We start from the raw sequence: 23,085 nt of genomic DNA, 5'->3' as shown, positions 1-23,085 counted from the left end.
ATGGGACGCCACCACAGCATGGCTTGACAAGCAGTGCGTCAGTGCGTGCCCGGGATCTGAACTGGCGAACCCCGGGCCACCGCAGCAGAGTGTGCGCACTCAACCACTTGCACCACCGGGCCAGCCCCCATAATTTTAAATTTTTTTGTGTTCATTTCCTATATAGTCAGGGAGTGTTCCCCATCACACTCAGTATCAATTTTCAGCCATCAAGTTTGTTTCCTGGATCCAACACTCTACTATTTTAGCCACTCTATTTCCATTTCCTTGAATTCTCTTTTTATCTCAGCCCATACTTACTTGAAAGAAGCATTGTCTTCCTGCATCCCAAGCAATATTTAATATGGGAATATGGGGTGGGAAGGAGAAACGTTGGAGGGGAGAGAAAAACAGGGTGATGCACCCTTTCAGCCTTAACAAGATCACAAGACACACAGTAAACACCAGACTGTTTAGTGAGTTTCCACGTTCAATGATCACAACTCAGGGTCATGCTGACCGAAATGGAAAACTGCCAGGTACCTCCTGCGCCGAGCAGAGCTCCAAAGTCCAGTACCCTGTTTGCTCTTACCTGAGATATTGTCTTGCAACATTTGGTTTGCAAGTGTCCTCTGAGGCCTTGAAAACTCCAGACCCTCCCTGACACCACCCTCCACTTCATTTGGGGGATGTCTTCACTATAGAGTTAAGGGATCATCATTCAATTTCTTGTGAATCATGATACCAGAGCTTCAAACATCTCTTTTCCAGTTCCAATATCCTTTCTCCACAGAACAGCCTCCAAGAAAGAGCAAAGCTGAGATTCCTATGACGTGTGGGTGCCTGGGTAAGGAAGGCTCAGGCACTGGACTTCCTTAGGGAGGCGAGGAGTTGACTGATGACCTGGGGCTTTGCTGATCCAAGAAGGGAGAGCCCTGAACTGGAGGCGTGGGCAGACTACGTGCTGCGTCTTGCCAACCACAAAGGAGCCAGCCAGGTAAGCCCTGAGAAGTCCTCCTGTCTAAAATCAGGCTGCACGTCATCCAGACAAAGAGAAGCCAGGAGCCTCCTTTATCCTGAACCCAGGCTCACATTTGCCATTGTAAATAGAAATGTCAGGTTTTGCATTTGAACTCTTGGGTCACCACATATCAACCCTGGCTAGGGAATTAGAAAGTAAAACCAGTCCTCGCCCAGAGGAATTCTAATCAGAACTTCAGTCCCTTCCTTTCTATATAACATCCGGAGACATTAGGCAAAACAACAAGAAAAGCAAACTATCAAAAAATTACAAACTCACTCAAGCATCGGAAAATCAGTTTGGTCATTCAAACCACTGAGAATTTTCATGTATTTTTTTTTAATTTCAGGTTTATTGAGGTGTATTTTCATGTATTTAAATGCATCATGACAGAAGCAGGCAACAGCCCCAGGCTACGTCATTCACTCACTTAAGCCCGGAAAGAAAACCAGACATTTTCAGCAAGATAAAGCTCTCAGAACCCCTCATTTGCCAAAGTATAAAATGCCAAGCTTAACTCTCAATCCAGAATACTTGTTGTCTCAAACCTCAGCACAGCAGAGCCCCTCTATGGTCACAGAGCATTTCTCTCCTGAGTGTAAGGCCAGAGACGGCCATGCAGGAGATAGCCCTGGCCCAGCCGAGACAGGACAACTACCTGAGACAAAGGAATAGGCCGCCAGGATGTTGCTGAGCAAAGCCATGTCCCCGTGCTCGGCGATCACCGGCTCCATGCTGCCCTGGTGGACGGTCAGCATCGATGCGACATCCAGAGGAGGCTTCCCGTAGATGGCTTCAGCTGGATCAAGGTGGCCCCTCCCTCTCTTCTCTTCTGTTTGGGAACACAAAGTGAGTGATGAGAACACAGTCTGCTTTCCTGAGGCTATGTTCCAGGTAGCCTGGGCTCAAGAACAGCCTCCTAAATGCCAGCCAGCCTCCCCAGCCCGGGCTCTGGGGTCTTGTCCTCTGTGCTCTAGTGAGCTTCTTGGCTTTCAAGGCAGTGGCAGCTCCTTAAATCTCTGTTTTTCCTGGCCTTTCTCCTTGCTCTTTCCCATCTCCTCCCAACTCCCCACTTGAACACTTCTCCCTCACCTTCCCTGGCACTTTTTACTGCATTCTCCCTGGTTCGTCTTTGAGGCACAGCCCACAGTCACTTTAATCACTGCATTGGAACCCCAAGCTGCTGCCCACTCGTCTCCTGTCTCTGCTGTCTCCTCCACTGACAGCACCGTGTACTTTGATCAGTTTGCCTCATCCCACAGGTCACCAAATGCCTGTCCTTGGCGATGGGTCAGAACTGGCTATTCTACAGCTGCCAAAGTGGTTCCAGGTGTAAAATGCCCACAAGAACTTGGGAACTTGAGCCCGCTCCCCGCCCCCAGCTCCACGACTTCACCTGTGACTGTGATGGTCAACCAAACACTGCCACAGACTGCCCACGGGAGGAACTGACCCATCAGGGTCAGAGTGTTCAGCGTGTCCCATTAGGATCTCAGTGTTCAGTGGCTCGGCCTCTGGCTGGGGGAGCATGTCCTCTCCCCAGCTGCTGCTGCGGCTCAGACCTGGCATTATCATTACCCAGTTTACTCAGGGAAGCCCTCACAGAGAGCTCCTCAGGATGGAGGGGAGAGAGCAGCAAAGACTCTGACAACTCCAATTCAATGCTGGTCTAGCTGAGGATGGGGTACTGAGTCACAGGGTGTGGCAGGATGTCGGGTTGGGGAAAGTTAGAGAAGCAGAAGGCTCCAGTCCTTGGAGAAGAAACAGGTTCTCAGGTGGGTCATGGATGTCGGAAACATGGGACACATTTAGAAGGCCTGAAGAGCTGCAACTCCACAGGTGAATGGAATGGGTCACAAAAGAAAAAACAACTCTCACTCTGGTGGACTCCAGTGGGCTCAACCAAGACTAAAGCAAAGAAAGACAGACTAACCCACAGGTAAGATAGAAACAACCACAAGGTCCCTGGGGTAGCCAGAGGCCCGAGAGTAACAGGCTGTGGGAGTTTCAGGGGCTCTGAGAAGGGGCTCGCTACTGCTGAGGGACCCCTGTACCTCTGAGCCAGAGCACAGGGCCTCCCTTAGCAGCCATTTGAGTTCCTAAAACTGCATGATACAGATGAATAGTTAGAACCACTACCCTGAGTTCCGAGAGTGTTCTGTAGGCATGAGGACTTCAGGACCCAGGAAGAGAGTAGAGCCACTGGAATATGTCTGAGTAAGTAGTGGGACAAGGCTATTTCAGATCCATTCCCTCCTATCTATCCCCATTAATTCTACCATAGCACAAGTCTCATCATTCCATTTCTGGAAGTTTTGCAACAGTCTCCTACCTGCTCCTTCTGCCAACACCTTCTTCCTGCTCAATCTAGCACCTACTCTCACCAACAGGGTCATCTTTATAAAGTACAAACATGATCACTTCACTCCACAGCCCAACCCTTCAACTAATCCCTATTAAACTTCTTAACACAACATTCATCCACTTCCATGATACCTGACCCCTACCTTAGCTCCTAATTCATCTCCTACCTGAGTCTACACTCACGCACATATACACAGAGACACAAAAGCATGCCTAATGCTCCCACAGTACTAGATCCCTTTTAGTTCCTCAGATACACCAAGCGCTTTTATCTTCTCATGCTTTTGATTGTGCTCTTCCTTTTGCTTAAGATGCCCCTCCTCCCCTTAGCTGTCTGACTAATGATTCCTTGAAGAGAGAATGAAAACGTTCTATGGCAGTCTCAAAATCCCAAAGACTTTTTTTTCGGAAACAGAGAAAACCATACTAAAATTCCTATGGAATTTCAAGCAATCCTGAATAGCCAAAACAACCTTGAGAAAGAATAAAGTTGAAAGTCTCACCCTTCCTGATTTCAAGTCTTATTACAAAGCTGCAGTAATCAAAACAGTGTGCTGCTGGCATAAAGATAGAGATATAGACCAATGGAATAGAATAGAGAGCCCAGAAATAAACCCTCTCATATATGGTCAAATGATTTTCAACAAGGGAGCCAAGACCATTCAATGGGAAAAAACATAGTCTTTTCAACAAATGGTGTTGAGAAAACTGGATACCCACATGCAAAAGAATGAAGTTGAACTTGCCTTACACTATATTAAAAAATTAACTAAAAATGGATCAAAGACCTAAACAAGAGAGCTAAAACTATAAAACTCTTAGAAGAAAACATAGGGGAAAAGCTTCATGACATTGGATTTGGCAATGATTTCTTGGATATGACACCAAAAGCACTGGTAACAAAAGTAAAAATAGATAAATTGGACTACAACAAAACTTAAAACTTCTGTGCATCAAAAGACACAATCAACAGAGTGAAAAGGCAACTCCCATAGAATGGGAGAAAATATTTGCAAATCATATATTTGATGAGGGATTAATATCCAGATTATATAAAGAACTCCTACAACTCAACAACAACAAAAAACAAACAACCTGATTGAAAAATGGGCAAAGGATTTGAATAGACATTTCTCCAAAGAAGATACACAAGTCATCAATAGGCACATGAAAAGATGTTCTACATCACTAAACATTAGGGAAATGCAAATCAAAAACACAATGAGATACCACCTCACACCCATTAGGGATGCCTACTTTCAAAGAAACAGAAAATAGGGGCCGACCCCATGGCTTAGTGGCTAAGTGCGCATGCTCCGCTACTGGCGGCCCGGGTTCGGATCCCGGCACGCACCGAAGCACCGCTTGTCCGGCCATGCTGAGGCCGCGTCCCACATACAGCAACTAGAAGGATGTGCAACTATGACACACAACTATCTACTGGGGCTTTGGGGAGAAAAAAGGGAAAAAAAAGGAGGAGGATTGGCAATAGATGTTAGCTCAGGGCCGGTCTTCCTCAGCAAAAAGAGGAGGATTGGCATGGATGTTAGCTCAGGGCTGATCTTCCTCACAAAAAAAAAAAAAAAAAAAAAACCCAGAAAATAACAAGTGTTGAAGAGGATGTGGAGAAATTGGAAACTTTGTACTGTTGGTGGGAAGGCAAAATTGTGGAGGTGCTACGGAAAACCGTATGGCAGTTACTCAAAAAATTAAAAATAGAATTACCATATCATCCAGCAATTCCACTTCTGGGTATATACCCAAAAGAACTGAAAGCAGGGACTCAAACAGATATTTGTACACCAATTATTATGCAGCATTATTCAAGTAGCCTAAAGGTAGAATCAATTAAAAGTATTCCATCCATAGATGAATGGATAAACAGAATGTGGTATATACATACAATGTATATATACGCAATGTATATAATACACAGATATTACTCACAGCCTTAAAAAGGAATAAAATTCTGACACATGCTATAAACACAGATGAATCTTGAGGACATTATGCTAAATGAAATAAGCCAGTCACAAAAAAACAAATAGTGCTTGATTCCACTTATATTAAGTACCTAGAGTAGTCAGATTCATAGAGACAGAAAGTAGAACAGTGGTTGTCAGGGGCTGGGAGAAGTGGGGAATGAGGAGTTATTGTTTAATGAGTACAGAGTACAAAGTTTCAGTTTTGCAAGAGGAAAGTGTTCTGGGGATGGATGATGGTGATGGTTGCACAACAATGTAAATATACTTAATGCCACTGACCTGTACACTTAAAAATGGTTAAGATGGCAAATTTTATGTTATATGTATTTTGCCACAGTTTTAAAAATTAATAATAATAAAAGTAAGTTATCAATGAGGTACAACAGTGAATTTTGAAAGTTACTTCATTTAAAGAATCCTGCAATCAAATTTTGGTTTTAAGTTAACAGGAATGGTAGCAGAATTACCTTATAGTAATATTAAAAGTGAAGTCTACAAAATTCTGATTTATATCACACTATGAATATGGTTTAATTTTAAGTAAAAGATGTTATCTCAGTTATAAAATATTGGTAGTAAATAATTGTAATCTGTCACACTTATAGATTAACAGGAAAAACATACGACGTTAAGAGACGCAAAAATATGTTTGTGTAAAATTTAATGAAAATGCATGATTTTTTTTTAAAAAAGGTCTACTGCAGTGAAGCGCCAAATCCTCCAGACCCTTCTCTTTAGGTATCAAAGTATCCAAATACTCTTCTAATATTGCACCTATGATATTGTAATTAGAATCATTGGTTTACATGTTTGTCTCCTAGACTGAAGAGGCATCTTATAAATGCTTGTTACCCAAGCATGTAGCATGGTACCTGATGAAAGGAGGTTCTCAGTAAATGCTGGCTGGCTGGCTGAAAAACAAAAAGCAATTAGGCATGAGCTTTGTATACATTAGTCTCTGAGAGTATCTCTGAACAGGTCTGAGGTGAGCCACCTTCAAGACTAAAAGGATACCAGGGCTGACTGGCTCTGAGTCGGGTGCCAAGCAGAGCACTTCCTCAGGACTCTGAGAGGACCACATGCAAGGCGGAAGATTTACTGTGGCACGAAAATTCTTCTTGTAAGTCTCCTCATGCCCCAGGTGCTAATGGAGAGAGTTGCAGGAGCCAGAGGTAAGAGGAAGAGGGACAAAGAAGGCAGGTCAAGAAGGCAGGTTCTTTGTTGTTGGGGGGCCTATCTTGTGCATTGCAGGGTGAAGAAAGACCACCTCTGGATGGCCCATCCTAAAGAGCAACCAGGAAGACCCTAGGTGGTCCATGTGACACAAGTCAGCCTAGAGACGGGGTGAGTCCACCTTTACCCTAAAGGGCCAGAGAGTCAATATTTCAGGTTCTGCGGGCCATATAGTCTTGTCTCAACCACTCAACTTTGCCATTGTGGTATGAACGCCACCACAGACAATACAGAAATGAACGAATGTGGCTGTGTTCCAATAAACTTATTTTCAAAAATAGGTGGCAGACCCAATGTGGCCCACAGGCCACAGTTTGCAGACCTCTGACCTGGATTCTTACTATTCAAAGTATGGTTCAAGGAACAGCAGCATCAACATCACTTGGGAGCTCGTTAGATCTGCATAATCCTGGGCACCACCCCAGACCCTCTGAATCAAAGTCTCATTTTACAGGATGCCCAGTAGAGTTTGCCAAGCGCTCTGCCTGACCTCGGAGATCCCCCTCAGCCTGAGCACTCAGGTACTACAACCGCACAGGCCCAGCAGGAGCTGCCCTTAGTGCCTACTCTACAAATCTGATCTAGGGGAGGAGAGTGAGTCCTCTCTGGACTGCCCCACAGTCAGTTAGTCAGTTCTCCACGTGGTTACAGAGCACCTTAGTGAGGACACCGAGACTGAGGGCAGGACTTGGCAGAGATTCTTTCAGGGCAGCTGCCACGGAGACCAGGGATGCAGAAGTTAAAGAAGGGATGAACCTCAGAGCCAAAGTCTACTCCCAAAACCCTCACCCTCAGCCCTCCCTTAATAGGGATGGACCAGCTTCAGGTAGCTCTGGACACTTTCCACCGGTGGTTTGCCCTGTAATTAAAACATTTCTGCATCTCCCACTGTGATGGTTAACTTTATGTATCAACTTGACTGGCCATGAGGTGCCCAGATTAAACATTATTTCTGGGTGTGTCTGTGAGGGTGTTTCCTGATGAGATTAGCATTTGAATCAGTGGACTCACTGAAGGAGACAGCCCTCCCCAATAGGAGTGGGCATCATCCAATCCATTGAAGGCCTGCATAGAACAAAAGGTGGTGGAGGAAGGAGGAATTTGTGGAATTGGCCCCTTTTTTCCTGCTTCACTCTTTGAGCTGGGACATCTCAGCACATCTCATTGTCTCTGGCCCTCAGATTGGGCTTTACACCATCTGCTCTCTTGGTTCTCAAGCCCTCAGACTCGGACTGAATAAACCACTGGCTTTCCTGGGGCTCCAGCTTGCAATGGCAGATCGTGGGACTTCTCAGCCTCCATAATGGCATGAGCCAATTCCTCAAAATAAATCTACTTTTATATATAAATAAACAAATAAATAAATATATATATATATATGTATGTATATGTATATATATATATATATACACCTCCTACTGGTTCTGTTTCTCTGGAGGACCCTGACTAATACACCTATCATTATAAAGATAAGGGGCATGAAGCTCTCATCCACTTCCAAGTGCAAATTTGTGCTCTGTTCTTCAAGGAAGTCATGATCACTGGCTAGCTCCTAAAACAGCAATTCTCAAATTTGGGCAGTTTGCCCCCAGGGGACATTTGTCAATGTCTAGAGACATTTTCCACTGTCACAACTGCAGTGGGGGTGGGGGTAAGGATACTGCTAAAACCTTGCAATGCACAGGATAGCACCCCCCACAACAAAGAACTTTCTGGCCCAAAACGTTAATGTATTGAGGTTAAGAAATCCTGTTCTAGAACAAACATCATTACTTCATTGACCAGCCTAAGCAATTCTCAGTGTTTGTGAACCTCATGCACACCACCAATACAGTCATAAAGGTGTCAGAGAGAGGGGCGCTTGGCAGCTCCCAGCAGCCTTGATCAGGACGCTACAGGTCCAAGCCCTGGGCCAGTAACTCAATGTTCCCAGTGACCAGATTTGAATGGGCTCTGGGAGAACAACTCACATTAACCAAGCCCTCAAGAGAACACATCATCCACCAATAGCAGTTTATTAATTCTAATTGGAGAGCCAGCTGGCACAAGATCTAGATCAGGTCCTCTTCTAGACAAGTCAACCCTGGGGATTATCTTGGCAAGGATAGATTACGCCTAAGGACCCGTGTATTTTCAAAGCCAGGGCTTTCTCCCAGTGATAACCCATTGGATTAACCCCACACCATTCTAGGGAAAAATCATGTCTAGAGAACACTCTACGGCCAGTCAGCCAGCATCGAAGCACACTCTCTTTGGAGAGCACCTACCAATTCTCACAAACCTTACTCTCCAACTGCTTTCTTTCATCCGTTACCCAAAGCTCCTTCACCTAATTACTGACAAATTGCAGCACAGTTGAAAGAAACAGCTTCTTTCCACTACTTACATCCCAGAATTTTGTCTTCCTGAACACACGCTGGTCTCCCAATGAGGATGACAACCTGTCTTATGAGCGCTCTCTCTTAGACTGACGGTTAATTGCATGCATTGTCTACTATTTTCATGGCTTCCATTTTAGAGGTAACCTCCTTCCCAGCACTGCAAATTCATATTCCCTGGAACCTTGAGTCCACTCATGTATATTGAGTGTAATCACTAAATGTGTGAAATGACATGTGCCTGGTGATGGTACATTTCATCTTACATCTCCATAGCAGCAGTGAGTATCCCTGGCATGTGAGCCCTTGTGCACATGACTATCTCATTACATAGTATGCAGAGGTGGTAAAAAATCTCATTATCCCTTAAGCTACCTGGGGAGAGGTGTGTCAGGAACAGAGAAATATCTGGTAAGAAAAGTTCATCCCTGATGACGTTGGTATCAGGCAGTAAAGGTCTTGAAACTTGGTTGGCCCAAGTTGACTTCTCAGGCTCTAAACAAAAAGAGAAACAGCACAGAAAACATCAAAAAGCCATCACGTGCCTGGGAGACTACATCATGCATTAGACCTGGTATCATCATGAACTGCTTAGCATGTTCATGCTAAGCTCTGGTGGTATTTGTTTGGACCCCTGAAGAGATGGAATTGCATCCCCTGAGAGGATAAAGCCCACTGCCAGAGTTTAATCTGGAATTTGAACCAGACAACCAGAGAAACCAACCTCCCAAGGTCATAGCAGAAAGAGAAGCACGGGGTAAAAGATCAAAGACACATGCTTCCTCTCCTCTGCTGCCAGCCGAAACCCACAAAACAGCTAGTGGGATGTGTTGCGTGGCCCCTCGTCAGTGAAGTTTGCAGGCCAGCCTCTCTGGAACAGGAAGGGAGGGAATTCAGTTCCCAGATAGCAATGCCCAGATGCGCCATGAAATGAATGAAGCTCTGCGTGGGCAAGAAAAACCTGGAAATGCTGATATGTGGATTCCCAAAGCCCATACCTTCCATCCAGAAGTCTCAAGGCCTCTGTTCAACTCAGCTAGGAAAGCCGGTGGGGGCCTCTGAAAGGCCTGGGTCCCACATGGTCCTTTACGTCACAAGCTTCATTTAGAAGTGTATTGAAAGAATGAAATCAGTCCCGGAGCTCCCGGAGCACTGAGCATCCCCTGTTCCACGCGTACACACTCATTCGTTTGTCCACACTGCTTCCTGCCAACTGCTGCAGCATCGGACTTCCGCTTGTTTATTTACGTCATTATAGATAGTTATCCCAGCTGCCTCTGCCTCACAAAAGATTTGCAGCACCTTCCTATCTCTATTTTATTGGTGAAGAAATTAAGGGCAAGAAAGAAAAGGAAACTTGAAGCACAGGATCGGTAGTTCTTCAGAGACTCGCACACCAAAGTGTGAAGCAGGTCTTTGAGACCCACTCACCTTCTACTCTTCGCTAATGAAAACCACCCAAGGACTGACCCCAGCGTGGTCACACAGAGTCTGAGATACAAAGGTCTGAATGGAAAAATAGCTCTCACATCACAGGATGGGAAGAGGATACACATGGCCCTGCTCAACTACTGAGGAGAGAGAAACCACAATTTTCTCTGCAGGATTGATAAACACCTGTGCATGACACATCCAACATGCTGGCTTGCCAGCTGCTTGGCTTCCTTTGCTCCACTAACCTTTCCCTCCAACCCCCTGTAGCAAACCATTTCCAGGGACATATCCTGGACCTTGTCGTCACCTGGAAAGGCGCCACCTCTGAAATCTGGGCTGTGAACTCCTCAAGGGTGGGGACCTCGTCTTCAATCTTCTCTTTGTTCCCAGAGCCTCCCAAAGTAAGTGCACAGAGCTGATGTTGAGTGATAGTTGGATGAACGACTCACACTCAGAAATCTCACTCTCCAACCAGAACTTTCTATCCTTCTACTTCTCTCACCCTTGGAATCAAAGTAAATGTGCTCCACTCCCCAACCTCTCTGGGACCTCTGGCTTCTTGTACTCTCCAGCTCCCCCTGTTTATCAATCTCAACTTACATCCACTTTTCTCTCCACAGCCTGGCTACTGTAACTACATTTCACTCGGCTCTTACCTGGATCTTTCTGTCGCCCTCCCACCACCCCCAGGCCCAACCCCAAGACCACTCCAACCCTCAGCTGCCTGCTTTCCCGCCCACAGGCTGAGTGCTTCTGCAAAACGTAAAAAGGGACACGTAGGATCCCATACAATGAAGGCCCAAGAGAAAGTGCACCACACCTCTACCTCTCTCTTCCAGCTCCCATCTTCATCCTGACCTCTCTCTCGCTTCCCATCTTCCCAGGGAGAATAGAGGCCAACCTACATGAACAGTGACTCCCCTCTCTTCCTTCTCATCCTGACCTTCCTCACGCCTGTCTCTAAGGCAGTTTTTACCTGTGCTTTCGATCAAATCATTTCCTCCTTCTTCCTATTAGATTTCGTTCCATCAATGATTTTTCCTTCTTTCATCTTCCCTTTTTTGACTGATCTCAATCTCTCTATAGCAAGGTACGCAGATAGGAAGATGGATGGATGGATGGCTAGATAGATAGATAATACACACACACACACAGACGGAAAGAAACAGAGAAATTATACACATGTATAATTCTCTCTCTCTACATGTGTGTGTGTGAATGTGATATATATATAATATGTACATATGTCATGTATACACATATATATTCAGAGATGTGTATATGCATAAACAAATGCATGTATGTGTGCACACATGTATATATGTATGTGTGTATATATACATATGTGTATGTATATCTATCTCTCCTTCTCAAACATTTTCTCATCCTTTCCCAATCACTCTTGTAATCTCTCTCTTTCAATCTCCTGGTCTTATCTACTCCTTATCTACAATAAACTTGCTTAATTGCTTCCATCCTTAAATGACCTTCCCTTTGCTCAGCCTCCCCTCTGGGTCCTTGTCACTCACTCTCCTTCTTTTACAACCAAACATCTTTGTAGAAACCTACGCTTCCTCTCTCCATTTCTTTATCATCATTCAATCCTCGGCCCACAAATATTTGGCTTCACATCCAGCCCATCTACCAAAGCATCTGTTGGTAAGGCGGCATGATGAAACCATCGGTCTGCACTTCTAACAACAGCTCCAGAGTGGAGACTACAAGCTCTTGGCTGTTGGGGATCTCATGTCCCATCCTTCTCCATCTGTGCAGCCTAGCACAGAGCCTGACATGTAAGTTCTTAAAATGAATTTTGTCAGAGAGATGGAAGTCAAGGACTTAAGTGAGTGGGGCTAAGGTGGCCAGAAACAGGCTTTAAAACAAAATGAATATGGCGATACAATGGAGAAAAGATAGTCTTTTCAACCAGTTGTACTGGGACAACTGAACATCCTCATGCAAAAAAAAAAAAAAAAAAAAGAATCTGGAAACGAAACTTACATTTTTCACCAAAAAAGAACTCAAAATGGATCATTTACATTTATGTAAAACACAAAACTATAAAACTCCTAGAAGACAACAGGAGAATATCTAGATGACCTTGGTTTTGGCGATGACTTTTCAGATACAACACTAAAGGTACAATCTATGAAAGAAATAATTGATAAGATGGACTTCATTAAAATGAAAAGCTTTTGCTCCATGAAAGACACTGTCAAGAAAATGAGAAGGTAAGCTGCAGAATGGGAGAAAATATTTGCAAAAGACAAGAGATGATTATCCAAAATATAAAAAGAACTCTTAAAACTCAACAACAGGAAAATGAACAACCTGACTAAAAAACAGGCAAAATATCTGAACAAACCCCTCACCAAAGAAGATGTATAGATGGCAAATAAGCATATGAAAACATGCTCCACATCATATGTCACTAGGGAACTGCAAATTAAAAGAACAATGAGATACACTACACACCTATTAGAATGGCCAAAATCCGGAACACTGACAACACCAAATGCTAGCGAGGATGTGAAGCAACAGGAACTCTCTTTCATTGTTGATGGGCACACAAAATGCCACAACCACTTTGGAAGACAGTTTGGCAGTTTCTTACAAAACTAAACATACTCTCACCATATGATCCAGCAGTTGTGCTCCTTGGTATTTACCCAAATGAGTTAAAAACTTATATTCCAGGTGCTCGCAGGGTTTCCTCTGAGGTCCCTCCCCTCGGTTTGCAGATGGCCACCCACTTGCTGCCTCTTCACATGGTTGTCCCTCTGTGCACATGCAGCCCTGGTGTCTTTCCCTCTTCTTATAAGGACACAGTCATATAGGATTGAGGTCCCACCTAAAAGCCTCATTTTAACTTAATCACCCCTTTAAAGATGTGATTTCTAAATATGATTACATTCTGAGGTAGTGGGAGCTGGGACTTCAACATATGAATTTAGGGGGGAGACATAACTCAGCACATAACATTGGGAGAGTCTGTGCATGTTTAGGGGCAGGGGCTATATGGGAACTCTCTATACTTTCCACCCAATTTTGCTGTTAACCTAAAACTGCTCTAAAAAACAAAATCCATTAAAACAATTTTTAAAAATAAAACAGAGTGAACAGTTTCTGAACCACCAATGACACCTATATAATTCCTGAGACCCAGATAAGGAGCTTTGCCTTGAATTGCAAATGAGAGCTGCGTTACAGAATCAGGTCTTGGACCTAGTGTGGTCCCAGACAGGACTCACATAGTGGCCACAGATCACGGGGGTCCCCAACGTGCTGTTACAGCAGAGCTCTAACACAAAGTCTGCGGCCTTCAGTTAGGGCTAGGCAGAGGTCAGTACTACGGATGGCTCACCAAAAATTTCTAACTTTAACATACTGCAATGCCTTTTAAGCTGGATACAGCCTATCTTCCTCTTCCAAGGTAGTGCCTGCTTGTCTTAAGTCAACAAATATTTATTAAGTCTTACCGGAACCATTTATTTAGCAAAGTAGTCTGCTGCTACCAAGGACTGAGAACTCCCTGAAGGCAGGTCCATGTCTTAGTCACCTCTGTGGCCCACTGTGTGACTCATAGTAAATGCTTCTTTTGATTGAGTGAATCCAGAAATGAACAAACATGGTCAGTGAGAGAGATTTGCAAGCTAGCTACCTACAAGGCAAACAGAATGAAGAATAAAAGCAATGTAAGTTAAGTGGTGTAGGTGCAGATGGGAAAGAGTAGTTAATTCCAATAATGTAAGACCAATGGGGAAGACCCGTAATGACTTCGTAGAGAGGTATGATTTAAATTGAACTTTGAACTACTGAGTACTAATTTAATAACTAATTATACTAACAACTCATATTTATCAAGGCCTTCCTCTGCAATCAGGCAATTTGCTGAATGCTTTATGTAGAATATTTAATTTAAGCCTCGTAACAACCCTGTGCTGTTGTTATCCCCATTTTTCAGATGGGAAAACTGAGGCACAGAGAGGTAAAGAAGCCCAAGATCGCCCAGCTAGAAAATGTTGGAGATGGAATTTAAACGTAGGCAGCCCAAATCTAGTGCTCTTAACTCCTAAACTGTGCTTCTCTAGAGTAAAGAAAGGCACTGGAGATGGAAGGAAGAACATGAGCTAAAGTTTATGGCACATCTGAAGCAAAGGGGTAGGCAGAAGGACTTAATAGAAATTGAAGCTGGAAAGGCAAAGTTGGAATTGGATCTTGGAGAATCTGCAGTGCCTTACAAAGGAACTTTATTTTATGGACAATAATATTAACAGGAGAGTGACACAGTCAGTTCTGCTTCCTAGGGTGAAAGCACTGGCAGAGTGTGGAGGATATGTTGCAGAAGCCAGAGAGTATGGTGTGCAAGACTCACTAGGGGCCTAACTCAATAGTCCAGGTAAAGGATAAGTACCTGAAACAAAGATGGCCAGAATAAAATGGGGAGGAAGTTGCTGAAGAAGGTGGCAACCCAGAAACCAAACCAACAGGTACAGACCAGAAAAACCAACCAACCAATGCCTGCTCTCTAGCCAAAGGACAGGAAAGGGACAGCTTAGCAAGAAAGAAAACTCTTAGATGATAACCACCCTACTTTAGCCAAACACCATAGAAAAAACTCTGGCCCCACCAACACCCACACCAGTAAAGGCTGAGTAGGGAGCCTAGGCTTCTACCCTCGAGAGACTATAACAAGACATCCCAACATCCCTGCCAGGGTGGTGCCAACAGAGGCCAAGCTGGGAGATGGGACTTTTATCTCAGATAGCTGGTAATGAGCCACCCTTCCTGGTAGTATCAGTGGGCACTATATGCGATCCAGCCCGGACTTCCACCCCTATCCAGCAGTAACTAGGTACCCACCATCACCAGTATGTCAGTGGAGACCACATGGGATCAGAACTCTCATTCTCACCCAGCAGTAATGAGAAGCCAATCAATAAATGCCAACACCAACATGACAGAGATGTTAGAATTATCTGACAAAGATTTTAAAGCAGCTATGATAAAAACACTTCAATGAGCAATTATGAATGTGCTTGAAACAAATGAAAAACTGGAAAGTCTCAGGAAAGAAACAGAAGATAAAAGAAAAAAATGAAAATTTTAGGATTAAAAAATATAATAACCAAAATAAAGAACTCAGTAAATGGGTTCAACAGCAGAATGGAGGGGACAGAGGAAAGAATCAGTGAACTGCAAGGTAGAACAGCAGGATTTAGCCTTATTGGACAACAAAGAGAAAATAGACTTAAAAAAACCTGAACAAAGCCTTAGGGACCTGTGAGACTATAACAAAAGATCTAACATTCGTGTCGTCGGAGCCTCAGAAGGAGAGGAGAAACCAGGCAGAACTGAAAAGTAACTGAAGCAATAAGGGCTGTAAAATCCCCAAATTTGGCAAGAAACATAAACCTACAGATTCAAGAAGCTGGGTAAACCCAAAACAGGATAAACTCAAAGAAATCTCTGCCAAGACACATCATAATTAAACTTCCAAAAATTAAAAACAAATAAAAAAATCTTGAAAGCAGCCTGAGAAAAATGACACCTTAGCTATAGATCAGATACAGATCAGAAAGAAGAAATAAAACTGTCCCTATTAGCAGATGACATGATGGTCTACAGAGAACATCCCAAGGAATCTACAAAAACAACAACAAAAAAATCCTAAAACTAATAAGTGAGTTCAGCAAGGTCACAGGCAAAATAAACATACAAAACATACACAAATCAAGTTAATTTCTATATGCTAGCAATGAACATGTGGACACTGAAATTAAAAATACAATACCATTTACAATTGCTCACAAAATGAAATACTTAGATATAAATCTAACAAAAACATGTACAAAACTAGAATGCTGAAAACTACACAACGCTGTGGAGAGAAATCAAAGATCTAAATAAATGAAGGTACATATCATGCCACGGATTGAAAGATTCAACATAGTAAGATGCTAATTCTCCCAAAACTGATATACAGGTATAATGCAATTCCTATTAAAACTCCCCAGCAAAATTTTTTGTAGATATAAATAAGATTATGCTAAATTTTATATAAAAATGCAAAGGAACTAGGATGGTTAAGACAAGTTTGAAAAAGAATCAAGTGGGAGGAATCACTCTACCTAACTTCAAGACTTACTATACAGCTATATTGATCAAGACTGGGTGTTATTGCAGAGGGATGGATACATAGGTCAAGGGAACAGAATAGAGAATCCAGAAATAGACCCACACAAATATGCCCAATTTTTGACAAAGGTGCAAAAGCAATTCAATGGAGGAAAGAGAGCCTTTTCAACAAATGGTGCCAGAGCCACTGGACATCCAGAAGCAAAACAATGAGCCTTGACCCAAGCCTCGCACCTTATATAAAAGTTACCTCAGAATGGATCACAGACCAAAATGTAAAACTATGAAATTTTTAGAAAAGAAATTAGAAGAAAATCTTTGGGACCTAGGGCTAGGCAAAGAGTTCTTAGACTTGACACCAAAATCTCAATCCAAAACAGGGAACATTGATAATTTGGACTTCACCAAAATTAAAAACATTTCCTTTGTGTTAACAGGATGAAAAGACAAGCTACAGAGCAGAAAAAAATATTTGCAAATCATATATCTGCTAAAGGGACTAGTATCTAGAATGTATAAAGAACCTTCAAAAGTCAGAAGTAAGAAGGCAACCAATCCATTTAGAACAGGGACAAAGTCATGAAGAGACATTTCATGGAAGAAGACACACAGATAACAAATAAGCACATGAAAATGAAAAGATATTCAACATCCTTAGTCAGTAAAGAAATGCAAATTAAAACCACAATGAGATACCACTACACATCTATCAGAATGGCTAAACTGAAAAATAGTGACAACACCAAATGTTGACAAGCATGTGGAGAAACTGAATCACTCATACATCGCTGCTGGGAATATAAAATGAAACAGCCATTTTGGAAAACACTTTGGCAGTTTCTCAAAAAACTAGACATGCGGGGCGGCCCCGTGGCTTAGCGGTTAAGTGCGTGTGCTCCGCTACTGGCGGCCCGGGCTGGGATCCCGGGCGCGCACCGACGCACCGCTTGTCTGGCCATGCTGAGGCCGCATCCCACATACAGCAACTAGACGGATGTGCAACTGTGACATACAACTATCTACTGGGGCTTTGGGGGGAAAAAAAAAAAGGAGGAGGATTGGCAATAGATGTTAGCTCAGAGCCGGTCTTCCTCAGCAAAAAGAGGAGGATTAGCATGGATGTTAGCTCAGGTCTGATCTTCCTCACAAAAAAAAAAAAAAACTAGACATGCAACTATCATATAAACCAGCAATTGCACTTCTCCTAGGCATTTATCTCAGATAAATGAAGACGTATGTTCACACAAAAATCCACACAGATATTTATAGCAGCTGGATTTATAATAGTCAAAAACTGGAAACAATCCAAATTTCCTTCAACGAGTCAATGTTTAAACAAACTGTGGTACAGCCATGTCATGGAATACTACTCAGCAAGAAAAAAGGAACAAACTTGTAATACATGCAACGACCAGGATAAATCTCCAGAAAAATTACGCTGAGTGAAAAAACTCAATCCCAAAGGTTGCATGTTGTATGATTTCATGTATATAACATTCTTGAAATGTCAAAATTATTGAAATGGGGAACAAATTAGTGGTTTCAGGGGTTAAGGAGGGGGTGGAGTCAGATGGGAAGTGAGAGTAGCTACAGAAGGGCAACAGAGGGATCCTTGTGATGATGGAAACATGCTGTATCTTGACTGTATCAATGTCAACACCCTGGCTGTAACATTGTACTATAGTTATGCAAGACGTTATCATCAGGGAAACTGGTTAAATGGAACATAGGATCTCTGTATTATTTCTTGCAACTGCATGTAAATCTGAAATTATCTCCAAAAAAAAGTCTAATTAAACAAATTTTTATGCATGATCTCCAGAGTCATCCTGAATCATAATCTTTTTTTTAATTACTTTCCCCCAGCTTTACTGAGGTATAATTGACAAATAAAATTATATATATTTAAGGTGTACAACATGATGATTTGACATATGTATACATTGTGAAATGATCCACAATCAAGTTAATTAACACATCCATCATCTCACATAGTTACCATTTTTTGTGTGCATGGTGAGAACATGTAGGATCTACTCTCTTAGCAATTTTCAAGTGTACAATACAGTATTATTACCTATAGTCACCATCTTGTACATTAGGTCCCCAGAACTTATTCATCTTCTTTTTTTTTTTAATTGAGGTAACGTTGGTTTATAACATTATATAAATTTCAGGTGTACATCATTATATTTCGATTTCTGTGTAGATTATATTATGTTTACCAGCCAAAGACAAATCACCAGCCATCACCATATACATGTGTCTAATCATCCCTTTCGCACTCCTCCCTCCCCCTTTTCCCTCTGGTAATCACCAATCCAATCTCTGTCTCTATGGGTTTGTTTGTTGTTGTTTTTTATCTTCTATTTATAGTGAGATCACATGGTATTTGACATTCTCCTTTTGACTTATTTCGCTTAGTGTAATACCCTCAAGGCCCATCCATGTTGTCACAAATGGCAAGCTTTCATCTTTCTTATGGCTAAGTAGTATTCTGCTGTATATATATATACATATAGCATATCTTCTTTATCCATTCATCTCTTGATGGGCACCTAGGTTGCTTCCAAGTCTTGGCTATTGTGAATAATGCTGCAATGAACATAGGGGTGCATATATCTTTACGCATTTGCATTTTCATGTTCTTTGGATAAATACCCATCAGTGGAATAGCTGGATTGTATGGTAGTTCTATCCTTAATTTTTTGAGGAGTCTCCATACTGTTTTCCATAGTGCCTGCACCAGTTTGCCTCCCACCAGCAGTGTATGAGAGTTCCCTTCTGTCCACATCCTCTCCAACACATGTTGTTTCCTGTCTTGTTAATTATAGCCATTCTGACAGGTGTGAGGTGATATCTCATTGTAGTTTTGATTTGCATTTCCCTAATAATTAGTGATGTTGAACATCTTGTCATGTGCCCGTTGGCCATAAATATATCTTCTTTGGAAAAATGTCTGTTCAGATCTTTTGCACATTTTTTAACTGAGTGGTTAGTTTTTTTGTTGTTGAGATGTATGAGTTCTTTATATATTTTGGATATTAACCTCTTATCAGATATATAGTTTGCAAATATCTTCTCCCAATTGTTGTCTTTTCATTTTGTTGATGGTTTCCTTTGCTGTGCAGAAGCTTTTTAGTTTGATATAGTCCCATTTGTATATTTTTTCTTTTGTTTCCCTTGCCTGGTCAGACATGGTACTTGAAAATATGCTGCCAAGACCGATTTCAGAGAGTGATTGCCTACGTTTTCTTCTAGAAGTTTTATGGTTTCAGGTCTTACATTCAAGTCTTTAATCCATTTTGAGTTAATTTTTGTGTATGATGTAAGATAATGGTCTACTTTCATTCTTTTGCATGTGGCTGTCCAATTTACCCAACACCACTTATTGAAGAGACTTTCCTTTCTTCATTGTATGTTCTTGGCTCCCTTGTCAAAAATTAGCTGTCCATAGATGTGTGGATTTATTTCTGGGCTCTTGATTCTGTTCCATTGATCTGTGCATCTGTTTTTGTGCCAGTACCATACTGTTTTGATTACTATAGCTTTGTAGTATATTTTGAAGTCAGGGAGTGTGATGCCTCCAACTCTGTTCTTTTTTCTCAGGATTCCTTTGGCTATTCGGTGTTTTTGTTGTTCCATATAAATTTTAGGCTGAATCATAATCTTCACATGAAAGTTTAAGAAACACTAAGCTAGAAGATTCACCAGGATATTAGGGGAAATTTAAAATTCTTCCTCATGAGGAACAGTTGAAGGGAGGAGAACATTTCATCCGTGGAAATCTTGGAGAAAGAAGATTCTGAGAGCTTTCTTTTTCCAGAATATAAAAGGATTATACACAAGAAATTAGGATTGGTTCATGTGGCACCAATAAACAGAACACAGGCTGCTGTACGGGAAAGGATACAAGCTTCATGACTGATCAGGCCTGAGTGTAAACTTGAACTCCACTATTTCCTATCTTTAAGACTGGGCAAGTTAGTCAACCTCTCTAAGTCTCTGTTCCTCAGCATTAAATGAGGCTGGGCCAGGCCAGTGCCGTAGTGGTTAAGTTTGGCATGCTCCACTTCGGCGGCCCAGGTTCAATTCCCGGACGCAGACGTATACCACTTGTCTGTGGCCATGCTGTGGTGGTGGCTCACACACAAAAATAGAAAGATTGACAGTGGATGTTAGCTCAGGGTCAATCCTCCTCAGCAAAAAGGAAAAAAAAATGAGGCTAATGATTCTGACTTCAATCCATCAGTCAGTGTCTAAGCAGAGAAACAGAAACGGCTTCAAGTATTTGCAACAGTTTAATGGAATTTAATGCAGGGAATTGGTTGCAGTGATAAAGATAGAAATACCGGGTGAAGGTGACAGAGAAGCTGAAACTTGAAGATTGCTGCAATAGATGACAAAGTCAAGAGTTTAAAGATCTTCACAAATTGATATGACTTTAAAAAGACATAATTAGTTGGAGTACTGTCTCACAGGATGAGACCATGAGATAATCCAGAGATTAGCAACAACAAGCAGTAGACAGTTGAAGGGACAAAAGGAAGAGGCAGCATTACCCAGGAGCCAGGGTCACCAGGAAGGATCTGGAACCATGGAGGACTCAAACAGTGGGAGCTTGAACCATGGAGATGTGGTCACTACTGGAGAAGATGCTTGATGGAGAGAGAGGGAGGATATACTCTCGTTCCTCCTTTCCTCTACCCCCAACCTCCCACTGGTGCCTCCATTGGCCAAACCTAGCAGGAAGCCAGAGCACCCTTGAGCCTGAGAAAGGCAGCCTTTAGGTCAGCCCCTGCCATCCACAGCAGAGCAAGGATCAGAGGCAAACAGACCCAGGGCTGGTACACTCATAGGGAGTTTGTGAGGATGCAGAGCATGTAAGACGTCAGCACACAGTAGGAGCTCAATAAATGGTAATTCTAACTTTTATGCACCAATGTCATATGATGGGCATTTAGAACCACATTTTTTCATCACTTTGTATCTGAATATATAGAAACACAAGCTGGGATATTTGGCTCATGCCACATAGACTCTGCCAAGAATGCTTATTTTCTTCCAAATGAGCAGCATATCTGAGAAATGTGAAAACCAGCCCAGTCTTAAAGTTTCATTGTATAAACTGAATGTTGAGTTTCCACAGCTGCTGGCTTCAGCCTACCCAGAGGAATAGTTTTAGTGAAATATTAATCTCTGAGAAAGCCACACTGGGGTAAGATTGCACAGTAATTCAAGCAGCATGTGCAAAATTTATTTAGTGTTGGCCAGGAATGGTTTTAATTATGTGAAGTCTTCAGAATGAGAAGAAAGTGATTGAAGATGTTTGACTAAATGAGTCACAGAGGCTCTGGACACTCCCAGATTTCTCTCCAGTTTCAGTTTATTTCTGCAGTCCCCAGACCATAGGCACAAAGGAAGCTCCCATGGAATTGGGTGAGGGCACTGTCAGAATGGAGGTGCAACCAGCAGCAAAAACAACCAAGACAGGAAACATCGGCACCAGCAGTCCAAGGACCTCCAGGGTAGTGTGAAGGTCAGGTGTCCAGTTGTGGAAAGACAGCCAGGGTAAGGACAGAGGGAAGGGTGAGAATCCAAAGGAATGTTCAAGACCTGGGAGGCAGGATGCAAGATGCTTTCATCAAAGGTCCCAGGTGACTGCAAGGTGCAGAGTGTGCTGTGCAGCTGCTGAACAGCTCACATTTCCTGGGAGTTACCAGCAAGGTGTGGTGTGGACTTGAAGTAGCACCTGGGAGTGGGGAGAAGGCCAGGGCCCATCCCTGAGGACAATACAGGCACTGGGGACTGGGCCTTGCAGACGAGAGTTGAGCCAACCCTATGGGTCTTAAAAATGGTCAACAACCAGAAGCCACAAGGTGTCCCCAAGGTTGGTGGAACAGACAGAAAACTCAGGAAGTTATTTTTAAAGACTGCTTTCAGCCTCTGGGTTCTGTCCATGGATATCAGCGCCCTGGCACCAGCCTGGAGGCTTGGTTTGTGTCCCAGGAAGGCCTACATGAGTGAGACTATCATAAAGGGGACAGGAATTTAAAAAAGAGACAAGCAAAAGCCGATCCTGTGAGGCAGAGCACACGGTTGGAGATGAGCAGCAAGGTTCTCATGATTAGCCGTAGGTCAGCCCATCAGGGTGGATGCCCTGTAATCTATGCCCAGAGGGTCAGGTCTCAAGAATTTACTGCCTCAAGTCAATCCTTGAGGCACCAAGGCGGGGTTGTTCCTAGCTAGCAGGAGGAGAGCAGGAAGCCAGACCACCCTGACCTGAAAGAAGAGTCTAGAACACTGAGGTTGGATGAGGGGGGATGGGAGTCTCCACCTGGATTTCTCAGAAATCTCTTCAGCCCAACATGTCCTAAATTCATTCACCCCACCAATCTGCTTCCTCTTTTCTCTATAGTCTTCATTATATCCTGAGCATCTCAATCACTCAGGCTCAAACTTTGGGGATATCATGGACCCTTCCCCTCCTTTGAAAATTCTATCTCCTGTCCCTTGTAACTCTGCACCCCCACTACCACTCGCCTAACTCAGG

The 23,085-nt window shown here is 42.9% G+C and overlaps 1 protein-coding gene across 1 annotated transcript in view; it reads right to left on the bottom strand.

Annotated features, from left to right (window-relative positions):
• EVA1A (eva-1 homolog A, regulator of programmed cell death) overlaps window positions 1-23,085 on the bottom strand; it is a 56,990-nt gene that overhangs the window by 15,379 nt on the left and 18,526 nt on the right. The window contains exon 2 of the mRNA XM_087436412.1: window positions 1,659-1,832. Within this exon, the coding sequence (XP_087292538.1) occupies window positions 1,659-1,758 (100 nt within the window). The 5' untranslated portion in view covers window positions 1,759-1,832. The remainder of the gene's footprint in view (window positions 1-1,658; window positions 1,833-23,085) is intronic.

The sequence above is a fragment of the Ceratotherium simum genome, chromosome 11 (assembly GCF_057802395.1).
Source record: "Ceratotherium simum simum isolate JZ-2026a chromosome 11, ASM5780239v1, whole genome shotgun sequence".
NCBI lineage: Eukaryota > Metazoa > Chordata > Mammalia > Perissodactyla > Rhinocerotidae > Ceratotherium > Ceratotherium simum.
Note: the sequence above shows the minus strand (reverse complement) of the source record. Positions and strands in the feature narration are given on the sequence as shown.